Raw genomic sequence first — 23,765 nt, forward strand, 5'->3', positions numbered from 1 at the left:
TACGTTACTTCTCCATATAATAAACGGGATGGTGTTTCTGTTATTCGCTCTGCTCTGGACCGTCAGAGTCGGATTTTGACTCCGCCTCGTTCAAGCGGAGAACGCCGCCGAGACTCGTTCATAGCACACTCGCCTGGATAACCACACAGACGGTGTTATCACTGAGTACGGGTCCTGCAGTTTGATTTCCCTCCAGCGGTGAGTGCTTTTACCTTTTCGTGTAGCCGGCCTGTTACATGAAGTACGCCGCGTACATTCGCAGTCCTCATTAAACCGACATGTGAACGTAACGCAAGAATGTTTGTGAGCAAACGCCAAGGAGTTTCCTTCAGATAGCGAGCGATTAACTAGGTTATGGTGCTAGGCAGGGCTAGCTAGCTGGCTAACCTGTCTACGGTATTTAACTCGCTCAGCAGCTTGTTATTCTACCTGGCTAGTAGCCATGCCGGATAACGATAACTCTTCATGTCCGTATGTCTTATCGAGGAGAATGTTGTTGAAAGTCGGCACTTTAGGAGGCATTTCTCTTGCTGGTACTGTCATAAGCACTCAAAAGTATGCGTGTGGAACCGCGAATCAGGGTCATCTCGTTAGCTAGCGGGGAGCTAGCCGCTCTGAGGAGATTTTGAGCGCGTTCATATAGACACTGGCCGGGGTTACTTTGTTCAACTTCACGCCAGAGTTAGCTAGCTAGGTAGCTGGTTTACTATCGAAACATATTTTATTTATGTAGCTAGCTATCCGATAAACTACTGTCAGTTTCTCAAGCTGCCAAATTTAACAGAACCAGCAGCCAAACTATTTTAGCTAGTTACGTCAAATTATTTTTGCGGCAGTCTCTTGGATTAGAAATGTAGCTAGGCTAGCGAACTAATGTAGCCATGACCGTTAAAAGTGAAACGATTGTAGTAAATGTCACATTCAGCCTCTGCAAACCACCTAATGTGGTTGATGTGGTTTCCAGCCTGAGATCGGTGCTTAATTCAATCGAGCATTAGACACTGAGCACACGATGACCAAATATTTTAAGTTTGTCATTTGGGCTTTGTACTTGTTATAACCGTTCAGCAGATCTGTTGGTGCAGTAAATTCACATGACATTTATGGTTCGTGGACACAGGCCAAATCCATGTTCATTAACTTTCCCTATGTTGGATTACAGTGAAGCTAACCCCGTTTCTCAGAATATCAAGTGAGGCATTAGCAAAGCCATGATTAGTGACAGTAGTTTAGTAGTCCAGATGGCCTAATACATTGGATAACCTTTTTGCCGTCTGTAGGAGGACACACTTTCATTGCATCTAAAGTAAGTTGCAATGTGTGGGCCAAGGGTATAGCATTGCAAATATCTGTCGTCAGTGTCTGTTGATATTGTTTTCTTTGTTCCGGTATCTTAGTTATTTGTTCAGTTCCATACTTTACCTTGTTGCAATGCACCTCTTTTGTGTATTATTTATTTTTGCTTTAATATCACGCACAAAACATATTGCACTTCGCTCTCTTGACATAAATAGATTGCTTCAGTGCTGAAGCTTCTTTGATGTGGTACAGACTAGTGCATGCTGGTTGGAGTCTTTTCGCACAAGTATAATGCTGTTGCACGGTAGAGAACATGAGTGTCAGGAGATAGCCTTTGGTCATTGTTCTTTGAGACCTGTGACTCTCAAATCCAGGCAGGGCTGCCTTCTTGCCACCTACACTTCCTGAATGAAGCGCATAGGAAGTCTCAATGTATTCTTTTGCCAGATATTATCATACAGTATATATGCAAATATATGCCAAGTATCCCTCTGTTTCTGCATAAAGTCTGCATTAGTTTCTGATCATCCCACCCCTAAGCTTATTACACTTTAAAAACAGGTCAAGTGTTCCAGAATGTAAAGGAGCTCTTAATAGTAGACTTTTATACGAGAAGACTTGATATTTTTGCGAGGATGTTAGATTACAAGCAGAGATTGTTCCTATATTTCTCTAAATGTGGCAAGTTTCCTAGTAGCCTGAATACGTTTATTTCAAGGTTCTGTTCTTGGGCCACTTTTATTCATTTTATATATGATTCCTCTTGGACAATCCTAAAAGAAGCTGCCACAGCTATGCAGATAATACTCAGATTTAACTGGGTCTGTTAGTTAATGTGACCATAATCATTTGCTAACATATTACAAACTGGATATGCCAAGACTTCCTGTATCTAGAATGAAATAGATTATTTTATTTGGAAAAAATAATGAGATTTAGACTTGCTGCCTGTCGTAACTCTAGAACTAGCAAGTCAAAAGAACCGGTTCTATACCTAGATGTTCTCTGGTTTTTGATCTGATTAACGTGAACGCAATTACTAAATAATTCTGTCATCTCAATAATAACAAAATTAAAAGACTTTCTGTGAAAACGAGACCTTGAGAAACTCCTTCATGGATTTATTTCTAGCTGTGTTGATTGCTGGTCCAAGCGGGACTCTCAGATCTCTCATCAGGTAATGCTACTACATTGGTTGGTACTACATCATCTACTACATGGCTGGTAGTTTACACTTATCTGTTAATTGGGTGCACCTGTTACTGTTACATCGTCACAAAAATTTAACTCGTAGTAAGGTTCTGCTCTTGCTAAGTTTGGAAAATGGTGTCTCACCTCATCTCCATTTTTTAACATCAGGAAGGATTGCTACTGCCATGCTTTGATTGTCTTGCCCCAGAATATGTGTCCTAGCTGCATCCAAAACATTTAATTAAGGAAGACGCTTTAGCACAAACTCTTTATCTCAAAAGTATTTGCTGGAAAAGACTTCCTAGCCTTGCTAGTGAGAAGCTAGCAAAATACTTCCTATCCTGGCCATGCTAAGCTAGTAAGCCATACAGTTTGGTTACTGCAGAAAACTAGAGAATTAAATATTAAGATTCTGTATAAAGTCACAAGTACTTGATAACGAAAGAACAGTATTTGGCTGTAGCTTGAATAATCTTATTTTCAAATTGGCCCAGTTCTGTATTCTTTTAGTACCACTAAATATGGACCAAGGAAATGGACTTTTCTTACTTCTGGCACTTCAAGCATTATCTAGGCTCAGATTGACAGCTAATGGATGATTTGAAATTTTTAAGGATTCAGATATTATGATTTTTCAAAGGATCCTGTTCCTTTTAGACCTAAAAATTATAGCCTAGCTAAAATGGCAGGTGTGATTGGCATGCTTACCTTCTATACTCTGCCAGTAGTTCATAGGCACCGGCATTAGCATAACAATTTCCACTAGAATATTGTGACTAGAGTGTACACTTCCTACTTTTATACAGCCAAGTGAAATGTAGTAAATTATTTTCATACAGTCAAGCCCTCTGATTTTAATGCTTGGCCCAATGGCTTTTAAAGTTGTATATGTTTTTCAGGAAAGAAGACTGACTTGCTGTTTTGCCCTCAGATATTTAGACATATTTAAGTAAAGGCTGTGCCTTTTTAATCAGACCTATATCTCTCTCTCTCTCCTCCCTTCTCTTTACCTCTCTCTCCCTCTTACCATTTCTTTACCCTCTCCAAATTGAATGTCTGTCTCGTTTTAAGAGAGCATTGATGTTTTTCATCTAATGGCATTAATCGAATTACTGCATGCCAATAGCCTGTCTAAGATTAAAACTAAAAATAGACAAGAAAAGCATTTGGATGTAATAGTTACATCGCCTACAATATAAATTGTATGGCAGTGTGACCATTGGCAGCATGAGCATTGGCTGACCGTTCCTGTAATTGAGTCTATCTTTATCATCCATGACTAGACCATGTTTTGTGAGTAGGCAATGTAAAGTGTGACTTCCTCAATGCTATCAAGCATACCTCAGTGTCCACTAGAATCTTGTGATTTATAGGGAACTGAAAATGTCAGATACAATTTGCCAATACAATGCCAATACAATTTTTATCCTATCAATCTGATCTCATCAAATAGAGGGCAGACACACAAAAATGAAAATGGGTAATATAGACCTATACTTGCTAATACAGGATGTACTGATACATGAAATCTCATTGTCTCACTGGCAACCATGCCCAAATGGTGTATAGCTTTTCTTACCACACCTGTGTCCTTGTTAAGAAACAGCTTGCTTGGGCTTTTTGGTCCACCTCATAGGACCTTTTTCTATCAAGAGGACTAATTGTCACCACCTGGGGATGATCCAAATATGCTCTATATTCAGTAAATAAATTATGCTTATTATTTTTTGAAAATGCGTTTAGTTTCATATTTTGACAGCATGTAGACAGTGGTTGATCAGTTTATTACCATTATTGTCACCTCCAAATATTTTCAGCTTTATTGGCGTCAAGCCTAGGATTATCTTTAATAAAGCATCAAGGTCATTTACTACCTGGCCATCTACTACTGACTTGCTTCTGTTTCATGTCCTGCACAAAATATATTGTCATTCACATATTGAAAGAGTAATCTCTTATTATGTAATGCATTACTGATATTTTGCATGATATTATTAAATATATACTGTATAAAAAATTTTCAGGCTTCTAGTCACTTTTTTTATTAATCTCGTCCTTTTGCACGGTAGCCAGAGATGGCCTTAATTTTGTCTTACAGTAAATTCAATTAGAAACCTTGAGCTGGTTTCTTTTTGTTTGACTTTAAAGTTGAAATTGGTCTTTTGTGCATGGCCTTTAAGCATGCCCTTTCCATACTGAAGACTTGGAGGGAGTCTAAGCTAAAATGACAGTTTAGCATATTGTCCCAAAGACAGCAACCTTTATTAAATGCTGAGAGTATGCCTGCTTGTATTTTATCGAAAGGTTTAGATTGTATTGTTTCTCTCTTTCTCAGCAAGAAGTTCTTTCCATTCTCTTCTTGCTTCTCTTCCAGTACTATCAAAAGAGGCAGAACATCCCACATTATTTACAAGCTGTAACTTACACTGGGGATTTCTCTCTGTGTTTTGAACGTCAGGATGCTTGGAATGCTTCTCGATGGTTTCAGGATCTGAGAGGCTCTCTGGAATCCATTCTCATGTCTGTCTTGAGTCCATGAAGTCAAGATTCCAGTTGGGGGTTGTTACTCTGTGCATCAGTTCACTTCCTCTTCCCACCTCCTCCCTATCGCTGTGCCACCCTTGACAACAGCTGTTTTGAGTTTTCTCGCACCCCTTCCTTCCTATTGGCTTTACTCTCCTTAGTCCTGTCATTCCATGGCAGTTTCTATTTCTGGAGTAGTTCCTCACAGGGACCATGATACCTATGGTGTCTGTGGGGCACCCGGACAGAGGGAGAGGTGTGGGTAAGTGCCGGGGGTCACGCAGGCCCTGGTGGTGCTCATCTGTCTGCCCAAATCACATTTCATTCATTTAGGATTCGGTTCAGCAGGGGATGGTGAACAGGCGGCAGTCCAAAACATTGATTCACTTCAGTTTGTTTGCTGTGGAATAACAAAATCTCCTCCGTAACTTCTCGGATTGTAGCACTTCAGTTTTGCTCAGTTTTGCCCCAGCTATTGTTAGTCCTGTTAATATCTTCTCTTGTACTTGCTAAGGCTTCATTAATGGCTACAGTGCATATAAGTCATTTTAATGTTGTACTTGACTGTGCAGGTCTTATTCACCACACTGTCCAAAGTCATGTTCACCTCCAAAACAGGAAGTGTGGGGGCGGCTTATCTGAGGGATGTTGAGCTCCAGCTACTTGATCCTGGCTGATGCTGCTGGGAGGTTTTAGCAGATTAGTGTTGTGTTACAATAAATGACCTTCCTCTCCCACCTCCTGTATTAACCAGTAATACCCCCCTGCTGTGCTTATGATCCACACAGAATGACAGTTCAAGGCATGGTTGGTAGAGTGGAGAGATTAAGGCTGCTGTAGAAGTATGCCTAAGAGCTGCTTTGAAATGCGAAATTTCAGTGGATATTTAATTCTCAAGGAAGTTACACCCCCCCCCCCCACACACACACACCTCCCTCCCACTTCTAAAAAGATGGAAACACTGCTAAATATTTCTCTTACTGTCTAGGCTATGATTTGGAAGCTCTTCTAAGCAACATATCAGTGAGTAGTGATGGGTGGGTCCAATGGCTCTCTGTGAATGGCTCCTTAATGTGATGAGAGCACATTCACCTCTCAACAATCTTTGAAAATAGAGGCAGCTGTATGTGCATTTTCATCATTATAATGACTGCACTTTGAAGTGTTTGAGTGCTACAGAAGCTGCATTCCTTCCTTATTTCCACCGTCCACCATCACAGGATACAAAACAAGAGAAGTACTGCTTAGAATTGACACTAACTTGGTATACAATGTCCATGTCATTCTTAACTCAGTGTTTGTGATAAATATAGCCACAAAACTATAGCAAATGGGCTACATCCCAAAACTCTATAATTGCTTTAACCTCAAAGTAGGTTAATCCTTGATTAACAGTAGAACACTTCCCATGCTCACACTAGGCATGCTAACTGAAACTGGACTGGCTAGACGTGTGCAGTGGCTTTTAGTTATCAATATCTCCATTTTTTTCTACGTATTTAGGAAGAAATAGAGGTGTTGGCAGCTCGGAGCCAAATGAATGGATCTTTTTTTAGTGGCAGGTCCAAAAGAACCAGCAGCTGAAGAAAACTTGCAACCCCATTCACTACTAATCAGTCCTGTGGCACAGACATGGTGCTGTCCCTAAAGATGTGGTCTCCTGATGATAAAGCAGTAACTACATTAAGTCAGAATGGGAGAGAGATGCTAAGGAAGTGGCACAAGCACAAAAGGGAAAATGAACATCAAACAGATCTCATGAATATTTCATCTGGTTTTAATATTTCATCTGGTTTTAACCCATTGACTGGGTTCCTATTTTTATCATGTAAATGAAATTCTCCTCTCCTTTTAGAGGGAAGAGACCTTGTCCTATTGCTATACTGTACCCCATTTTTCATTCCTTTTACAAGCACTTGTTCTAGATTCCAATACACAGAGCACACTGTGATGCAATGCAAAATCTAAGTGCTTCATTTCAAGGTAGTGTATATGATATTGCTGTGCAACTTTTACAATATTTTCATGTTTCAGTTTTTCCCCCCCATTGCGCTGTCATCTAGAGGAAAGGTGTACCCTGTCTTGATGCCTATGAGGAGGCCTGCTTACAGTGATATACGTTTAAAGCTGGTGATTTAACTGATCATTGTCCTGCCAAAGCCATTTTTCTTCACTCATAGTTCCTCATGGATCAGTTTATTAAAGGGATTGAGTTCATTAACGGGAAGGATGCCCCTCGGCTCTGACTAGATGTAAAGAAGTAAGTTAAGAATAAATGGCTAGAGTGCTTGAGGAGGAGTAGGAACTTGACTGTAAAACATCCACAGCCCAGGGCTCTTCTGTTGCTGTAGGCTTTGTATTAAGGGTTCAGTATAGCTTTACTAGTCCATGGCTTACAATATTGTCTTTGTATTGTAGACCATATGCTAGTAAAGCGATACTGAACTCTGTAGGGGCTGTTGAATATTGCATGTAGTCACAGAGCATAGTCTCCTCTAAACACACTGCCACCGTCTTTCCTCACCGCTGCACCACACGGCTCTGAGCACAGCTAGGAGAAACACAGTGTCTCTGTGAGACACTATTACAGGTCATTAGTAAGGGTTGGGAAGGACCAACATTGAGACAGGGTTGAAGTGTGTGGAAATGTTCAGCGAGTTGAGTATGCCATTGTTTGTTTGGAATTGAAACCTTTCCTCTTTTTCTGATGCAAGGGTGGTAATGAAGCATAAAATCTATGTGAAGTTCCTTACTGAGAAACTGTGAGCAAAAAAACTCTCTTTTGCCTTCATCGTTTCTGCGTTGGGTTTCTTGGATTGGGTTTTCAATGCAAATAATGACAGTCCATCATGCTCTGTGTGTAATGTATGTCTGATGCAAACTGAATCCTGAATATTGGACACGCACCTCCATCACCAAAGACGTTTATTTCTCAGACTTGGGGGACTCGCAGCTCATTTAAAAGCATTGAAGGTTGAAGTACTGAGGTTGTTGATGTGCAATGTGAGCTGTTGTACTGAAAGCTGTTGCATTATTTGCTCCTCTTTATGACTGCAGCACAAAATGCATAAAACGAAGCATCTAGTTAAAAGACTGGTCTGTTTTGATATGTGCAGTATACAGAATATTTTCCTACACTTTGCATTTAGATTAACAGCGTAAGTGTGCATCATTTGTTTTCATTGTGGGAATTATAATCCTCCAATAGTTTAAATTAGATTTTTGTCATAGAAAATACCTAACCACTGATTTGACAGTAGCCAGACTGTTATTAGACACTGTCCTTGCCTTAAACAAGCATGGCTTCTGTATTGAGGCTCGTTAGAGCCAGCAGAGTGTTTTCACAGTTGGCTCTGTTTATAACTGCGTTCTGTGGAATGACTAATGTTCAGCTGCCTTAACTGTCAGAGAGGCAACAACTGCTTTTGAGAGTCATTTTAAAAGCATAAGGAATTGCAAGGTTGACTAGGCTGGAAACGGGACGCTGACAAATGCCTGCCCGGTTACAAATGAGATGAATGTTTATACACAACATTGTGCTTTCCAACAGCTTAGTGCCTCTGACTGTATTTTGTAGGCAGCGGGTTACACTTGTCTGCAAGTCTCATGGAGAGCTTAAGACAACTACGTACAGCTTTTGTCTGATATGGCAAGAAGCTGCAGCGATGAAGCTCATTTGCACTCTCTTCCACCACAAACGCAGCAGCGGGTTGGGGGTTGGAGCTCCGTAACGTTCTGCTGTGCTGGCAACCCCTCCCTGAACTCCTCCCATCTACTTCCCAAGCCTAGCAAGGCCAAGATCACATACCAAAGGTGTGTGTTGTGTATTTAGAGCCTGTCACCATCCCAAGCAGTGGAGGGGTAGGACTTCATATGACAGCTCCCCCCCACCTGCACTCTCTGCGGAGCCGAGCTGCCAGCCTGGCTCCCAGCCCTGCCGCCTCTCTCTCCTGTGGGCAGGGAACCTTGAACGACGGACTATAATGAGGAACGACCACCCCGAGAGGCAGGAAGCCAGAGATGGCCAGTGACGGAGACGCTTCATTCATGGTGTGCTGAAGCACAAACCACAGCGCTGGCTTGCCACCCAGGCTGGTTTGGCTTCAGGAGCTGAGGTCATTGTGGCATTGGATTCCAACAACGCTGTGCTTGGTGATGACCCAGGGCGGCGAAACCCTTAAGGTTACCTGTAAAACGCCCCGAATCCTGTCAACGAAACTTGATCTTTCTCTGTTTGAAAATTCAGCATGGAAGTAGTGTGACCTCATCCTTTGTCAAGGTGTGAGGTTTAAAGTCACAACATACAGTCAGCAGGAGGTTTACTTTGACTGGCCAGTTCTTGCCTGATTAACTCTGTCAGTTTATCCACAGGCAGTCCCACTGTCCTGTGTGCATATGTGAGGGCCCCATGTTACTGACTGGGACCTGGAAGGTGTCTTTTACGTGGTGCAGACCTTGGCTGCGATTTAGTCTTTTGTCTGTGTATTATGGAGAGCATGACGGACTATGTAAAGAGAATGGAGTGGTTATGTGCTACAGACAATGTAAAAAGGGGGAATTCTTGTTGTGTATAGCATTTTTCATTTCTGTTTATGTATGTGTTACCTGTTTCAAGATGGGCTATTAAGTTATAAGTGGTTTGTTTTGTTTGTATTATTTTAGACTTTATATTTTAGTTGCTTATTTTAGATTGACATTTGACAGGCACCATCTTTTTTGTTAATTGATCATATCAATTGAACAGACAATCTTAAACTAAAATATGTGGTCTCATTTCTTATGTCTATATGAAACTTTCAGAAATTATTATAACCCCAAGTGACCATTTTAACACTGGTTGGACCATAGTTAAACAGTTATTAGGCTAATAATCTGAAAATGAAAAGGTCACAGTTCTTGATCATGCGAATACTTTTAAATTCACTGGTTTATGATTAAGTTGAGAGAGATGGAGCGCTAGGAAAAAGGCATTAAGTGTGTGTGGTTTGTGGTTTTAAATGTGCAGAAACAAAATCTGATTATGGTCCTTTGAGAATAATTTCTGCGAACGTTCTGATAAACTCCAGTGGATGGCAGGGCTGCGTCTGTGATGAGGTCAACTCGCTCACATTGCATCTTGATTAGAGAGCGTAAGAGTCTCTCATCAGTATGAGAGTTGGGGTTTATTTGGCAAATCTGAATGTTCTGTACCTTAGGTGGATTAGCCCACATATCTTCCCTCTGTCTCCACTTTCTTCCCAACCCTCTAAAGAGAGACCTGATCACATTGGTCCCAGTGGTTCCATCAAACCACTCTCTGTAACTTTAATCATGGCGGTGTAGGGATGACTGATGATGACTGAGGTCAGTGGTGCATCTTCCTGGGCTTGGAGACTCCATGCAGAGAGGGGAGCAGGGTTGTGAAGAGTAATTACTGCTGGGAGTGTGCTCTCTGACGCCACCACCGCTGTTCCTCCTGGTTGTTATGGTGATGAGGGGAAGAGGACTGCTTGCTCTCACTAGTAATCAAATGGGCTACACTGATGAATGTCAGAGGAAAAGAGGTGCACGCATAGAAGGTTCTAAAAACAGCTGTTGCTTTTCTCATTTTCAGAAGACCTCTCCATGTCTCGTTGCCAGGATATAGCCGCTCTACTCAGACACGGGCCACTGAAAAAATGGATCTGTCGCAGTGAACTGAAATCTTTCAAGTTGACCACAATAGATTTGCTTCACCCTTCACCCAGCAAACAAAATCTCTTAAGATGTCAGAAGGCAACACTTCCTCTTTCCTTTTACCCGATTAGGGTAAGCAGATTAGGCAGGCTAATGTACGCGGCAGTCCCGAGCGTGCCATTTTTTTGTTCTGCTTCCTTCAGTTCAGCTCCATCACTCAGGTGTTGCGTGTTCACAGCGAACTGCTGAGCTCCCAGCTTTCTTCTGAGGTCAGTGCTTTCCTGCTAAATGCTGCCTTGCCTTCCTTTCTTCTTTTCCGATGAGCTGTGTTGTACCTGTTCAAGAATGTCAGCTCATTTTAAAGGCACGTGTCAAGCACATTTTTGTTCACTTCCATTTTGGTTTATAATGGTTCTTGTAGCCTTGTTTCTCCTTTTGCTAAAAATGTTGATTTCTCTTATTCTAATTAAAGGTGAGCTGGCAGCTTGTCACATGGTATTCCTTAGGCTTAAGTGGGGAGAATTTAGCAAGGAATCAGCATTCACCAAAAACATGTCCTACTTGTGGCCCCGTAAGGGCTAGTAACCCAACACCTTCAGCCTCGTGCTCTTGTACTCAGTGGTGAGTGTGGATCGATCTCTCATGAAAGAATCATGTGTTCCACAAAGAGCCTGCTATTCAAGCCCTGTTCTAATTAATAACAGATTACATAGGTTACATTTCAGATCTGTCTAATTTAGATCTGAAAATGACCAACATATCTTGCATTAGGAGTATTTTTGAAAAATATACTTTTCAGGGTATATAGGCCAGTCCCAGTATATTCCATATCTTCTATAATTAGGTCTTGTCACCATATAAGCCAATTATAGCTGTGAAGGTTTGTTGTTGCATTCCTGCTCTGGGCTGTCAGTTTTACATTTTCACTAATTTTTCTGAAACTATTCCATTTTCGCTTCCCTCCTTTTTTATGTCTTGATCTATTAGCTGATCAAAACTCATACAAAGGGTCCAGGTTTCACATCACAGTCTACCTGGCATAACTTTTTATAACCCACCACCTCAATCCCAGCTGGAAATGCCAGCCACAAATAGAGCTGCCTGTCACTAACAGAAGTGTTGTTTTGAAGCTCTCCCCCAGAGCGCAGGCTCATTGCAAAGCGATGCTTCAAATGAAAAGTCCCTGCGGCTCTTTCCACATTAAACTGCCTGCTGCATTAAGCTTCGCAAGGGTGAAGCGAAACGTTCTACTGCTATGTAGGCTAGGGCAAATCAAGTCTTGCGTGGCTATTTTCCGTAGGCCAGGCCATACCGAGTCTTGTTTCTCGTGGCTGAGTGTGAACAACCCAACAGGGCCATGATGCTGGCTCTGTAGCCCCGACGAAACTGGCTTGAATGAGACTGTGAAAAGGAGAGCGCTCCAAATGCCCACTCTGTGGTTCTGCTCTCAAAAGTGAGCGCCAAGCGCCTCAAGTGCAGCAGTGGCAGTTTGTTTGCCTGGCAGAAACGAATTTGCGATGGCGCAGATTTAGTGGCCCTTGCATGTGTTGAATCATCAAGCAAGGAGTCGAAATCCCTCTGCAACGTGATGGGGATATTTAAAAAGCTAGATCCGAGTTTGCTCTACAGTTTTCTTACAGCTTCATATTAAGGCTGCCATTTGTCTCCGCCTTTCCACCCACAAGCCCACTCAAACCCCCATTCCTCAACAATGTGCTCTGTTCAAAGGTCCCTAGAAGACCACACTTGCTCACATCTGTGGGTCCCTGCTAATTAGACACGGGAGAGAAAAACGCGGAGAGGCACGAGCAAGCGGGAGAAACCGCAGGGTGAAGCAGGGGATGCCTGCGCAGCCGTCATTGATGGAGGGAGCCAGAAAGGGGCCACGAAGTCCTACATCTCGTCCTCCTTCCCCCTCGCCCGCCCACCCACTGGTCATCACGAGACAGCCCCTCGCCTGCAATCTGCGGGGAGTCCAGTCCTCGGCCGTCAGTAGAAAGCTAATGGGCAAGGGGACATGTGAAAGGGCAGGGCCTGCTACTGGCAGGCGGCAGCCGCTGTTTGAGAGTGTAGGGAAGTGGGACATGCATCCAGCCATACTTGGGGCTCGGGCCTTCTTTTGAAGTCCGTCGTGGAGCCCGCGCTTGCTGCACGAGATCAGAAGGGGAAAATCCTCGGCACAATCGCCGCATCTCCGATTGACGGCGCTGTGACATCTTCACGTCTGCCCCACCCGGCTTGCCACGATGGGGAAGGTTAACGAACTGGAGCTCCCTTGGTTCTTGTTCATTTTTCATGATGTTTCATGTCGTGGAGGGGAGGATGGGATTGTCTGTCTGTGTAGAGCAGAAGGAACAGAGGCTCTAATGTGTCTAATGCTCTTTTGGCCTGGGGCAGTACACGTATGCATGTGTGCGTAAGAGGTGTTCATCATGGAGAGGTCTGCACGGCCCGCTATGCCATTTGTGATTCAGTGACGCTGATGATTTCAGCTCGGCTCGAGAAATGGAAGATGCGCTCGCCTCTCTCGGGCACACTTAAAAAGAAATGGAGGGCTGTTCTCCAGCCACACTTTCCTTGGCAAGGTGATGGTGTTTCTCCAGATCTGCACTCTCTAAGAGCCTGTGGGCCTCACTTAATCCGCATGCAGTTATCCATGTGCTGATGACTAAGCCCATTTAACAGAGTGACTGTCCAAGCAATCTGCAGTCATATGACACATGCACACGCGCACACACACACACACACACACACACACACACTCTTGCAGACACCACCCAAGCCCTTTTTTCTCTTGGTCATGCCACCACTGCACCTTGAGGAGCCACCACAGACAACATTTTTTTGTTTATTTTGACTTAGGAGTTTATTACACATTATTTGAGATGTTTTGCACCTACATCATACGTGAATGGGCAGTAAAAGTACTAGGCAGCTGTAACAGCACAGAGAAATGTTCAGTGAGATGTGAAGGTTTATCAATATTTTATTCCTTGCCTCAACCTGAAGTAATTCCCAGTCCTTTTGTTAAAGTATTACGGAGCTGCCCTGTATGTTATTTGTGGCAAGTATGAGGTACTTGTTGGTGCTGGAGTTGGTCCCAAGACAGTCATTGTGCTGCCGCATATTATGAGAAAAGGACATCATGATGTCTTCCACTGATTGTCATAAGACTGATTAATGGCTTTGAGAGCCACGCACGCCTTCGCTGACATTTAGAACGGTCAGTGCCGTGAATAAAACATCGACTCTTCAGAATGCAGTTAACACAACAACAAGGGCTCTAGTCGCCGTCATTAGTGACAACGTAAGCGCTCTGTGTCTCTCGCTCTCTCATGCTCTCACTCTGTCTGTGTCTCTCACACCCAGGATTATTGACAGCTGTCAGTTCTGAGGATGGATGAGCTACAGGATGTGCAGCTGACGGAAATCAAGCCGCTCCTGACGGACAAAGTGAGTCCTCCATGTACACCGAGCCAAAAAGAACCCAGTGTTCTTATAAAGTAACCCAGTCCTCTGCTGCACACAGCACCCATCAGTGATCTGTTATGCACACCCTCATCTCATAACTGTGATTTGCATCCCAGATCGATTTGAGAACCCACCCCCAAGGCTCCGGTGAGCTGCTGGTTTCCCTTGGATACCAGTACAGCTGCGTGCCGATCTCTAGGATCAGTGCTGGAATGAGATGAGACCAGCCCACTATATGGATGTCATCTGAACTTAATCTTGGGTCCATCACGCCACAGTGGGGCTCAGATTGATTTGATCATCGCCTGATAAGACCAGCGATGACTTGGTGCCTTAAAAGATTGAAATAGAGGGAGACTAAAAGAGACTACCACAATGAGACACCCACAACAGACTGTGATTCTCACGAAACGTTAGCTCATCTTAGTGTCAGAACGATTTAGCCTTTTCGAATGTTAATTTAGACTTGATGTCCCACCCAGCTGCAAGCCATAGCTCCATATCTAAAACTGTACTACTGATTGAATCATGGCTGCAGAGCCTCTGCGAGAGCCTGTATTAAACATGTGAGCATTACTGGTTTCTGTGAGGCTGACTCCTCCTAGTGGAGGAGCCCGTTCTTTGCCAATATTTAACGATTCACTAACTTGGTGTTGAGCTGTGTACTTGTGCAAGATGAACTAGCGACACTAATGCTCGTGTGTGTGTGTGTTTGTTTATGCCCTCACTCTAACTTGTCTCCCTCCACGGCTTCTCTTTTTTCCCCTTTCCTCACAGAATGGCCGAAACTTCCAGGACTTTGATTGTCAGGCAAGTGGCATTTTCTGTTGGTTTTGCTGTCCCCTGAACACACAGATTTCTGTAGGGAGCAGTCCACTTCCGGTTGAACCGACCCCCCCCCCCCCCTTCCCCCTCGGCATGTGGTCTTCCCCAGCCTTTTGGAGTGGAGTGGCTATGGATTCTGATATTCAGTTCTTAAGCTGTGCTTCAGAATATGAACAGCTTAAATAAATGTGTGTGGGTGGGTGGGTGGGTGGATTGGTAGAGCTGTGTGAGTAGGTGGTTTGGCATGATGAGAATACAAGTGATAAGTGAGTGAATTTGTCCTAGCAGGCATGTCTGAAAATTTATGGGAAAAAAAACCCGGCATATGTGTGTGAGAATTTTAAATCGAGACCAAGATTACGTAATGGTAACAAGTTCAGTTCATGTAGCACCTTTCTCATACGCAATGTTTCATTATCAAATAAAAAAAACTACAATGAGTTGCTCTTCCTCCTTTCCCCTCTCCATCGAATTCTCCTTTTCTCATCCCTCTTCTGTTCTTTTCCTTCATCCTACTTTGCAAAACATTCCTTGTTTCCACAACCCCCCACCTTCTAGATTCTGGTTTATAGTTCCTGACTTTTAGAAGAAAGTAGCAACAGTGACAACTGGCAGCGATAGTGCTCTAGATTGATGATGTAGGATGTCTGCCTCCCCCCTGATCCCCCCCCCCCCCCACCCGCCAGCAGGTGGTTACTGAACCACAGCTGCCAAACTTGGCCAAATTATAGAGGAAGACGTGAAGGTGTACAGCCACGAGGTTCTGAACCTGTCGGGGCCGTGTAGCCCGAGGCTGTGGCGCCAGTTCAGCAGCACTGACGCCGGCGGGCTCTGATTCAGCACGACCGCTCTCGTTACTTGAAGCAGCAGCGGCCAGGTCCTGCTAACCAGCGCACACTCCTCATAGCACTCAGAGCCATGTCCCGGCCTCCCGCTGAAGTCCACCGATGAGTTGGAGGTGGTACAACAGCCTGGAAACTGCTGGCCGAACACCGTCATGCTGCTGGGTGAGGATGCGAACAGGCGCATCGCCTGAGGAACTGCGATTAAATATGGCCTTGGGCAGGACCCAGCTCAGTGGAGTGGCCCTGTCCAGACAATAAGGAATCATGTCATTCACTCCACACACACACACACACACACACACACACACACACACACACACACACACACACATATATATATATATATATATATATATATATATATATATATATATATATATATATATATATATATATATATATATATATATATATATACACGCCAGCATAGTGGGGGTTTTCAGTTGCCTGAGCACGGTTGGCACTCCGTGAGCCTGTCTTCAGAAGAACGCAGGACACAGAGAGAGGGGGATGGAAAGAGAGTGACTGTAATTTAAACACACATTCACCTTGACTTTGTCTGTCTTCTTTTGCCTGTTGCAAATGGAAAAAGGTTCTTCACCTTGAGCTGAGAAAGCAGAAATTGGCCCATTCCACAGAGATCAGTTGCCTTATGATGCTCTCCTAGAAAAAGCCCTTCCACAGTAGTAATTCAGGTAGCTGGACATTAGCTGAGAGGAGATCTTAACCGTCCAGAGAGCAACCACCAAATCTGCTTACTGTGTGCAACGCTGTAGCTTCAGACAATGCAACTCTTTTTCTCTCAGTAGAATTTATTTTCTTGCAGCCTCCCTCCTAGAAGATCCCAGCGCTCCCCGCAATATCTACCTTCTCTAACGAATACCCTCGCTAAGGCTAGTTGCCATGGTAACCTCTTTGACGCAGCGTTAGCACACCACATTTGTGGAGGTGCTAGCTCACATGCTGACACCTGCTAGCCGCCTCCAGGAGAGGGCAGCATGATGACAATTAAGGGTGAGACTTAAGACACCCTGATCGCAGCACAGCAGTGTGGTTTGAAACCTTTAACTGGGTCTCCAGCTGAGAATATTTTAATTAACGACACGGGAATATGTGAGGAGTGTTTGACAGCCTATTGCTGAATGTCCAATTTGTTGTCACTGCTCTTGTTGCTTTCCTGTTTCTGTTCTTCCATTCTGAGGCGAGTGGCTCCGTTGCACTGGCCTGTTAATGTGTACCTTTTGTACCTTCTTGTTCTCCAATTAAGCTGCATCAGACGATGTGAACATTAAGCCAATGTTTTGTCGTTAACTGCATTTTTTTTAAAATTTGATGATTTGTGCTAGCTTATGTGACTATTTGAGTAAAAGCCTGTTTAGGAGGAATAAGGTGGGTTTATTTTTTTTATTGTTTTATTGTTTTTGTTCCCCCCTGACAAACGAATATGATTTTAAACTTGGTGAAATGTTCGGGGTTTTTTTAATACGGTTTTTCTACTCTTTTATAAATGTCTGGTGGATAGTTTGCCCTTTTTACAAAATGTTTAAATTTTTTTAAGCATCAACTAAAAACAGACTTTCATCAAAGTAAAAAATACACACACGCTTTTCATTAAGGAAGCTAACTAGCTGTTGATTTTTGCTTTTTTCTTAGCTGTGAACAGACTAGAAACCTCTTAAACAAAAACAATTACATACAGTTCTCACTAATATGATCTGGTCCTTCATGGAGTGGTTTGTATTGTGTAGTGGATAACAAAGCTGCCTCTGCTGTGGGGTTACTGGAGTTTCAAACCCTGTCTGGTCAAATGCTCTATGTGATACCGATAATAGTCCTCGAGCAAGACTACTAACACTACACGCGCCTATCTCTATAACATGATTAAAAGGCCAAATGTGTAAAATATAAATGTAAAAAAATGCACTTTGATGCTTTTTATAGCTTATCTGCTTGGATGCAGATGATGGAAAGGTGGATCTAGACACTGTGGGGTACAAAAATTGGCGCAGGTTGATATCTAACGAAGGCCACACTCTACTGTGTGTAATACATCAAACGCTGTGTGAGTCTACAGCTTGAGGCTAGATTAGACCATGGATCAATCCATTTTAGCCAAGCTGTGTTTTTTCTTATGACCTTCAGGTGGTGCAATTATTAGGTCCTCAGAAGTCCAAGGTAATCCACTTCAAGGTTTTAAAAGCAAATATGATGTGGAGGGCAAAAATATGATGGATTGTTCTGATGTGTTTATTCGCTAAAGGCAGGGAGGGCTTTGCCCCCCTAAAACACTTAAAATAGCCTTCCATCCTTGAACGGGTAATTCCAGCAGTATTGAATGTAAACTAGTTGAGTTGATTTATTTATTTTCTTCTTCTTCTTCTTCAGTGTTTAAAGATACATGACGGTGATGTCCATGTTTTCTTGTTGTCATCAGCCTTTTCTTTCTACTGCTTAAATAGGCACACACAAGTTTAAAAAAGAAAGTTTCATGTTCAGCAGTCCTTGCAGGAGTTGCAGAGGTAAATGGAGCTGGCAGCATGCCACATTCTCCTGACCTTCGCTGTGAGAGGTCAGACAGATGGATGGGCGGACCAGAGAGAGTTATGAAGGAGGCTGGAAGTCGTGTCTGGCAATATATAGTACCCAATGCATAATGTAAACAAAATATAAACGTTTACACAAATCCAGTGATGTTTCTGCCTAGATTAATGCACACACAAATTTAACCTGTGTGTCTTACAGGGCTGGTTTATTTGCAAAGATCTTTTTATAAACCAGACTTCTCACCCAAACTAAGTGAGCGCTACAAGATGTGTAGATATGATATGATATAAATAGATTGTAGTGTAGCATACACAGCAATGTGCCCTTACCTGATAAAAACAAAATAAACCTTTAATTACCCAGCCACACATGGAGTTAGTGACATTGTTTGCTGCCTGCTTCTGGTAAGCAAATGTAATGCACAGCTTTGCCCCACACAGCTACATAAACACCCAGAGACAGATTTAATGCATTTTGGAGTCTGACAGAAGAAAATACTTTGGTTTGCCTTTTTAGGAGATTTGGAACATTCACAACTGCTTTTTAAACAGGATACACCTGCTCCTTGATGTGGCTATGCATGTGTACACAGTCACACACACTCTGTGCAAGTATGTCTGTGACTGATGCGTGCACTCTGTGAAGTGCACAGAGGGTGTGTTCCTCTATGGGGGTGTTGACTAGCTTGTTACTGTTGGTGGGGGCGGGGGTCTCCTCACTTACCTTAAACACGGGGAAACCCTTTCATGCTTTTGCCCACTTTCATCCATTCTAACCCCAGGTGCATCCTAGGAAAGAGTTAGAATAAGAGAGGCAGATACATATTTTTAAATGTCAGTGGTTTATCCATCTGTATATTGGGGGACTCCCCCCTCCCCCCCCCCGTTTTAACTGGGCCATGTTCTATGTATAGTGAATCATACCAGATGCATTGGTGTAACGGTCACAACATCGTACGTTTTGAAACTCTGGTCTTGTTGCTGTCCAGTGTGATGCTCATTATCTATGCTTGGTCTACATCCCTGTCATTCAGCGTTATGCTGATGTGATGTGAGGAACCACAGATTATATAGTCGCCGTCTAAAAAGGAAAGGACGTGTGACATGCGTCTGTGTAGTTAAATAGTAGAATAAATGGCCACAGTTTTATTCTAAATATATTTTTGACTGCTAAACTCCAGAGATGTTTAGTAGAGGTGGTGACTTAGTTCTGCTAACACAGTTTAGGTATGTTTTTGTTTTTTAGTTTTTGGTCTCGCTTCCCTAATGCAAAGAACCCTAACCCAGATGTTGTCACTAGGCACAATGGACAATGTGTGTGTGTCTGTCTTGAATAGGAAATTGCCACACCTGATTGAATATTTTTCACTCTGTCATGACCCTGGTCAAGGCGCCATCACCTGCACCTAACCCTAATGCCATATAGACAGCAACACGAAACAAAGAAAAGAAAATGTATACTTACTTCACAACATCCTGGGACATGACACCACATGACACAATAACAATCACGAACATATAAAAGCCAGATAACCAGCCAGTCAGGAGGACTCCTGAGAGAAAGAAGGAATACCTGAACGACAGTGGTGAAGACAACAAACTGATTCAGGAAGTAGGCTACTTCGAACCGCATATTGAATTCTCCAGAGGTGACCAGCGAAAGGGTGCAGTGCTGCCTGCATAAGGATTGGACTCTTAAGGAGGAAAAAAAAAGATTGCTTAGTTTGACTACTGGCTTGAGAAATAGACTGCAGAGCCAGGTCAGCTTAGAATTGGAGTAACCTATAGAATTATCCTGGACTGTCTTGTTTTCTCTTCTTGAACCTTTTTTTTTTTTTTTTTTAATTCTTTTTTTTCTTTTGTTTGCACTTAAAATAGAGGTGAAGGAAATGCCAAGGATGGGCATTATAGAACCAACAAGGAGCGAAAGGTGCAGTCCAGTTGTGCTCATCCCCCAAAAAGGATGGAGGACTCTGGTTCTGCATCGTCTTCTCAAAGCTCAACTCAGTATCTGCTTTTAACCCGTACACCGTGCCAAGAGTAGACGAGCTAATTGAACCGCTCGGGAAGGCCCAGTTCCTTAGCCCGTAGGACTTATGCAAGGGATATGGGCAAGTTCCACTAGCAGAACCTGCAACTCATCTAACGTCCAAAATGTGGTGCCTGATGGACCACATCTTGAGGAGAGCAGAAGGACATGTATTGCCTATATTGATGATGTGGCGGTATATAGCAACACAGCGTTCAAGAGAATCCATGAGGCAGGACAGGTGGTCAATGCCAACAAAGTGCCACCTGGCAAGGGCTGAAGTGTCCTACCTTGGGTACATCCTCAGAAGAGAGAGGATCTTGCCGTAGGTAGACAAGGTCAATGCCATTGTTGCCAAAGAACTGTCTAGCACTAATGCCAAAAACAAAGGTACAGACATTTCTAGGGTTGGTGGGAGGGTACTGATGGTTCATACTAGTTCCCTAGTCGAGTGGGGATCTTGACCGGCCTGATGCGGAAGGACCAACCTCAAAAGGTCAGATGGTTTTACTTTTTAATTTCTTAAAATTTTTTAAATTTATCTTTTCTCTTTGTACTTGTGCACCTGAGGTCATTGTACACATGGGATTACCCTTGCCCTTCCCCTTGACTACTCTGACCACCCATCCATGCCATCACACAGTCCTTATTTTCTTCCTACTGTGTTGACTTTCCGATCAAATCAATGGTATCGTAAGTTAAGTGCTGGTTACACAGTTTTTTGCTGCATAATTTTTGCAAATCTTGACCTGTGCCCACATGAAGTTTATGTAGCATTTTCTCCTACTAGACTGTTGTATACAGCTTTTTCAGTGTTCTGCTCATTGCACTCATTCATGTGAATTTGCTCAAAAGTGAGTGGTGCTTAAATATGAAAGGAATCTCAGGTAGAAAATGTCTTGATTTGTCTAACTGGCTAATAGCTAACAATGTAAAGGTTTAAGTGTTGCCTACTCTTGAAGAAACACTACATGTGGTCAGTAGTGGTGTGGAGCTAACCTAACTACCATTTTTAATGAACAAAAGAAAAATATTAACATATTGCAAATATTTTTGTCACAGTGGAATATTCTGAAATATGAAAATATTCTGTAAAATACTTGGTATACTATTTATTTTCAGTGATCTAATTGAAAATTGTTCGAAGATATTTTGTTCCCTTCCACTGCGTAGTAGAACTCAAAGAAGAACCCAAGAAAATTAATTCTTAAAAACCTAGAGCAAATTCTGCTTTTACGCTGCATGGTCAGTGGCTTCCAGTGCTCAACACCACCTCTGCTGACATGCGTCCTGTGCAGTTCGAAAGGCACAAAAACTGAACACTAATGTTGCAGCAGCAAACTCTGATACTTCTGGGTGTACTTGAACCATCCAGAACTTGTAGCAGCTCTGAGAGTTTACTGGAAATGAAGTGAAAAACTGATGTTCCATTTCAGACTGGTCTTGAAGTTCACCTGACTGATAATTTATGCTTATTTTTCCCTAGGAGCTCCATTTGTTCCAGGTAGTTTAAAGTAGTTTCCCTATGATGAACAACTTGTTCTTTTCTTCTTCTTTCATCCTTTCTGCCATTTATCACTCGGTTTTTCTGTTGCCTTGGTGAGTGTCTCACATTCCATGTTTTAATCTGTGTATTTTAAGATTATATCTTGTCTTCAGAATCAGTAACATTTCAGTTTAGAACAAGCTGGTACAAGAATATGGAAATATACACCCACACCTCCCCAAGACGTGTGCGTGTGTGTTGGGGCGGGAGGTGGTGCTCTGAGCTGGTCAGATGGAGCCATATTGTTGCCTTATGTTCAGATCCGCAGGTAATCCCTCCGTTGGCTACGTAAACTAAAGCAGTTGCTGCCTCACTGAAGGAATGCATCACTATTGATTTAAACAGTAACGTGCATTTCTGCTCGGGCTTTTGAACCATCTATACTTCGTACTTTTTAACAGTTGATGAAATGAGTATTTGTCAGTTTGTTTCCATGAAATTTGAAATGTGGGACATATGGCACTCAGAATTTTGTTTTGTTTTGCATTGCAACTGCAGTGGCATTAATGTCCGTCTCTATGGCAACAGATTCTTGCGACTGACGTCTATGAGGGTTTTTGATCACCACTCCGTATCATTTGGTGAATTAATCCTCATTTACGTTTGAATTCTGGACTAGTCAGCGCTCTGGCTAACCCATGGTCATTTACACTCCTATCCACACAAGACCATACCTGCACATACCACACCAACCCAAGGTTTCCTCACCACCCCCTTGATTTCACCGGACTCTCTAAATCCAATTAGAGCAGCCTGAGTGCCCTCCACATCCCTCTCTCTCTCTCTCTCGCACTCTCTCTCGCACTCTCTCTCTGCTTGTTCTCCTTGAGACCCCCTGCTCTCACTCCTCGTCATCTCAGCCGGGATTAGCTGCCATCTACAAACACATTTCTCTCTCTCTCCTCCACTTTCCTTCCTGACGGCTATCCAGAGCGGCGTGTCATACCGGGTGTTTTTTCTTGTTGCTATTTTCTTGCACCTTTCATCTGCGAGCCACCGCCGCCAATCGTGACTGAGAAAACAAGGAGAAAAGCGTTTGGTTCTTCCACTCTCGCTCCCCTTTTTTCCCCGCTGGATAAAAAAATGACGACCATGTTGGATCTCAACCAGATCGGCTGTTGTGCTGTGAGCGGCGTGGTGAGTGAAAGTGTGTGTGTGTGTGTGTGTGTGTGTGTGTGTGTGTGTGTGTGCGCGCACATTGCGCTGCATGTTGTGGAAAATGAGTGGGTTTTTTCCCCCCCCCCCTCCCCCCGTCCTTGCAGCCTGTTGATTCTGCTTTCAGAAATTTCTAGTAACTCCACCCAACAGCATAATGTTGGCTCATACAGGTTATCTTTATATGCACATGCAAGTGCATTGTGTGTGTGTGTGATGATTGTGTTGTACATCATGCTTACCTGTGTGGGCTGTTTATTTGCGATGCCCCTCAGTGCCGACAGCAGAACACTTCGTGACTGATCACGCTGCACAGACTGAAGGTGTGTCTGTCTGTTAAGAGCCTTTGTGTATTTGCAAGTCATCCTGCAGTGCCCCAAAGGGTGGTCCTATGATATGATATGGGATGTGTGCGTGCGTGCGTGTGAGAGATTAAGCCAGAGTGTAGTGTGATGATTGTTGCCTGCAGGGTTGGGTAGTGCCAAGCAAGGCACATGGAGATTATGGAAAGAATTAACTATTTTAATAGCTATGTTGCACAATAAGCCAAATTTAGGCAGAAAATGGAACAAAGCAGCTTTTTTCCTTTAATTCCCACATCAGACATCTAGGTCAATAAATGCAGCTTTTAGTCTCCGCTTGTGCACATGCAGGACACGTTCAGGTCTGGGCTAAATATGAGA

At 43.1% G+C, this 23,765-nt stretch overlaps 1 protein-coding gene across 4 annotated transcripts in view; it reads left to right on the forward strand.

The window, feature by feature from the left end:
* The window catches only part of ndrg3b (ndrg family member 3b), a 44,154-nt gene continuing 20,389 nt past the window's right edge, over positions 1 to 23,765 (forward strand). For 2 of the 4 annotated variants that reach the window (XR_003411586.3, XM_027024110.3), the window contains exons 1-3: positions 1 to 198; positions 14,038 to 14,121; positions 14,917 to 14,949. Coding sequence is in view for 3 of the 4 variants with exons in the window: in XM_027024110.3 (XP_026879911.2) it covers positions 14,065 to 14,121; positions 14,917 to 14,949 (90 nt within the window). In the remaining variant the exon portion in view is untranslated. Of the gene's footprint in view, positions 199 to 14,037; positions 14,122 to 14,916; positions 14,950 to 22,713; positions 23,065 to 23,765 lie in introns of those variants that run through there. The other 2 variants (XM_027024114.3, XM_027024113.3) reach the window with 2 other exon arrangements.

This window comes from Electrophorus electricus, chromosome 24 (assembly GCF_041902795.1).
Source record: "Electrophorus electricus isolate QZ-2024a chromosome 24, ASM4190279v1, whole genome shotgun sequence".
In the NCBI taxonomy this organism is placed as follows: domain Eukaryota; kingdom Metazoa; phylum Chordata; class Actinopteri; order Gymnotiformes; family Gymnotidae; genus Electrophorus; species Electrophorus electricus.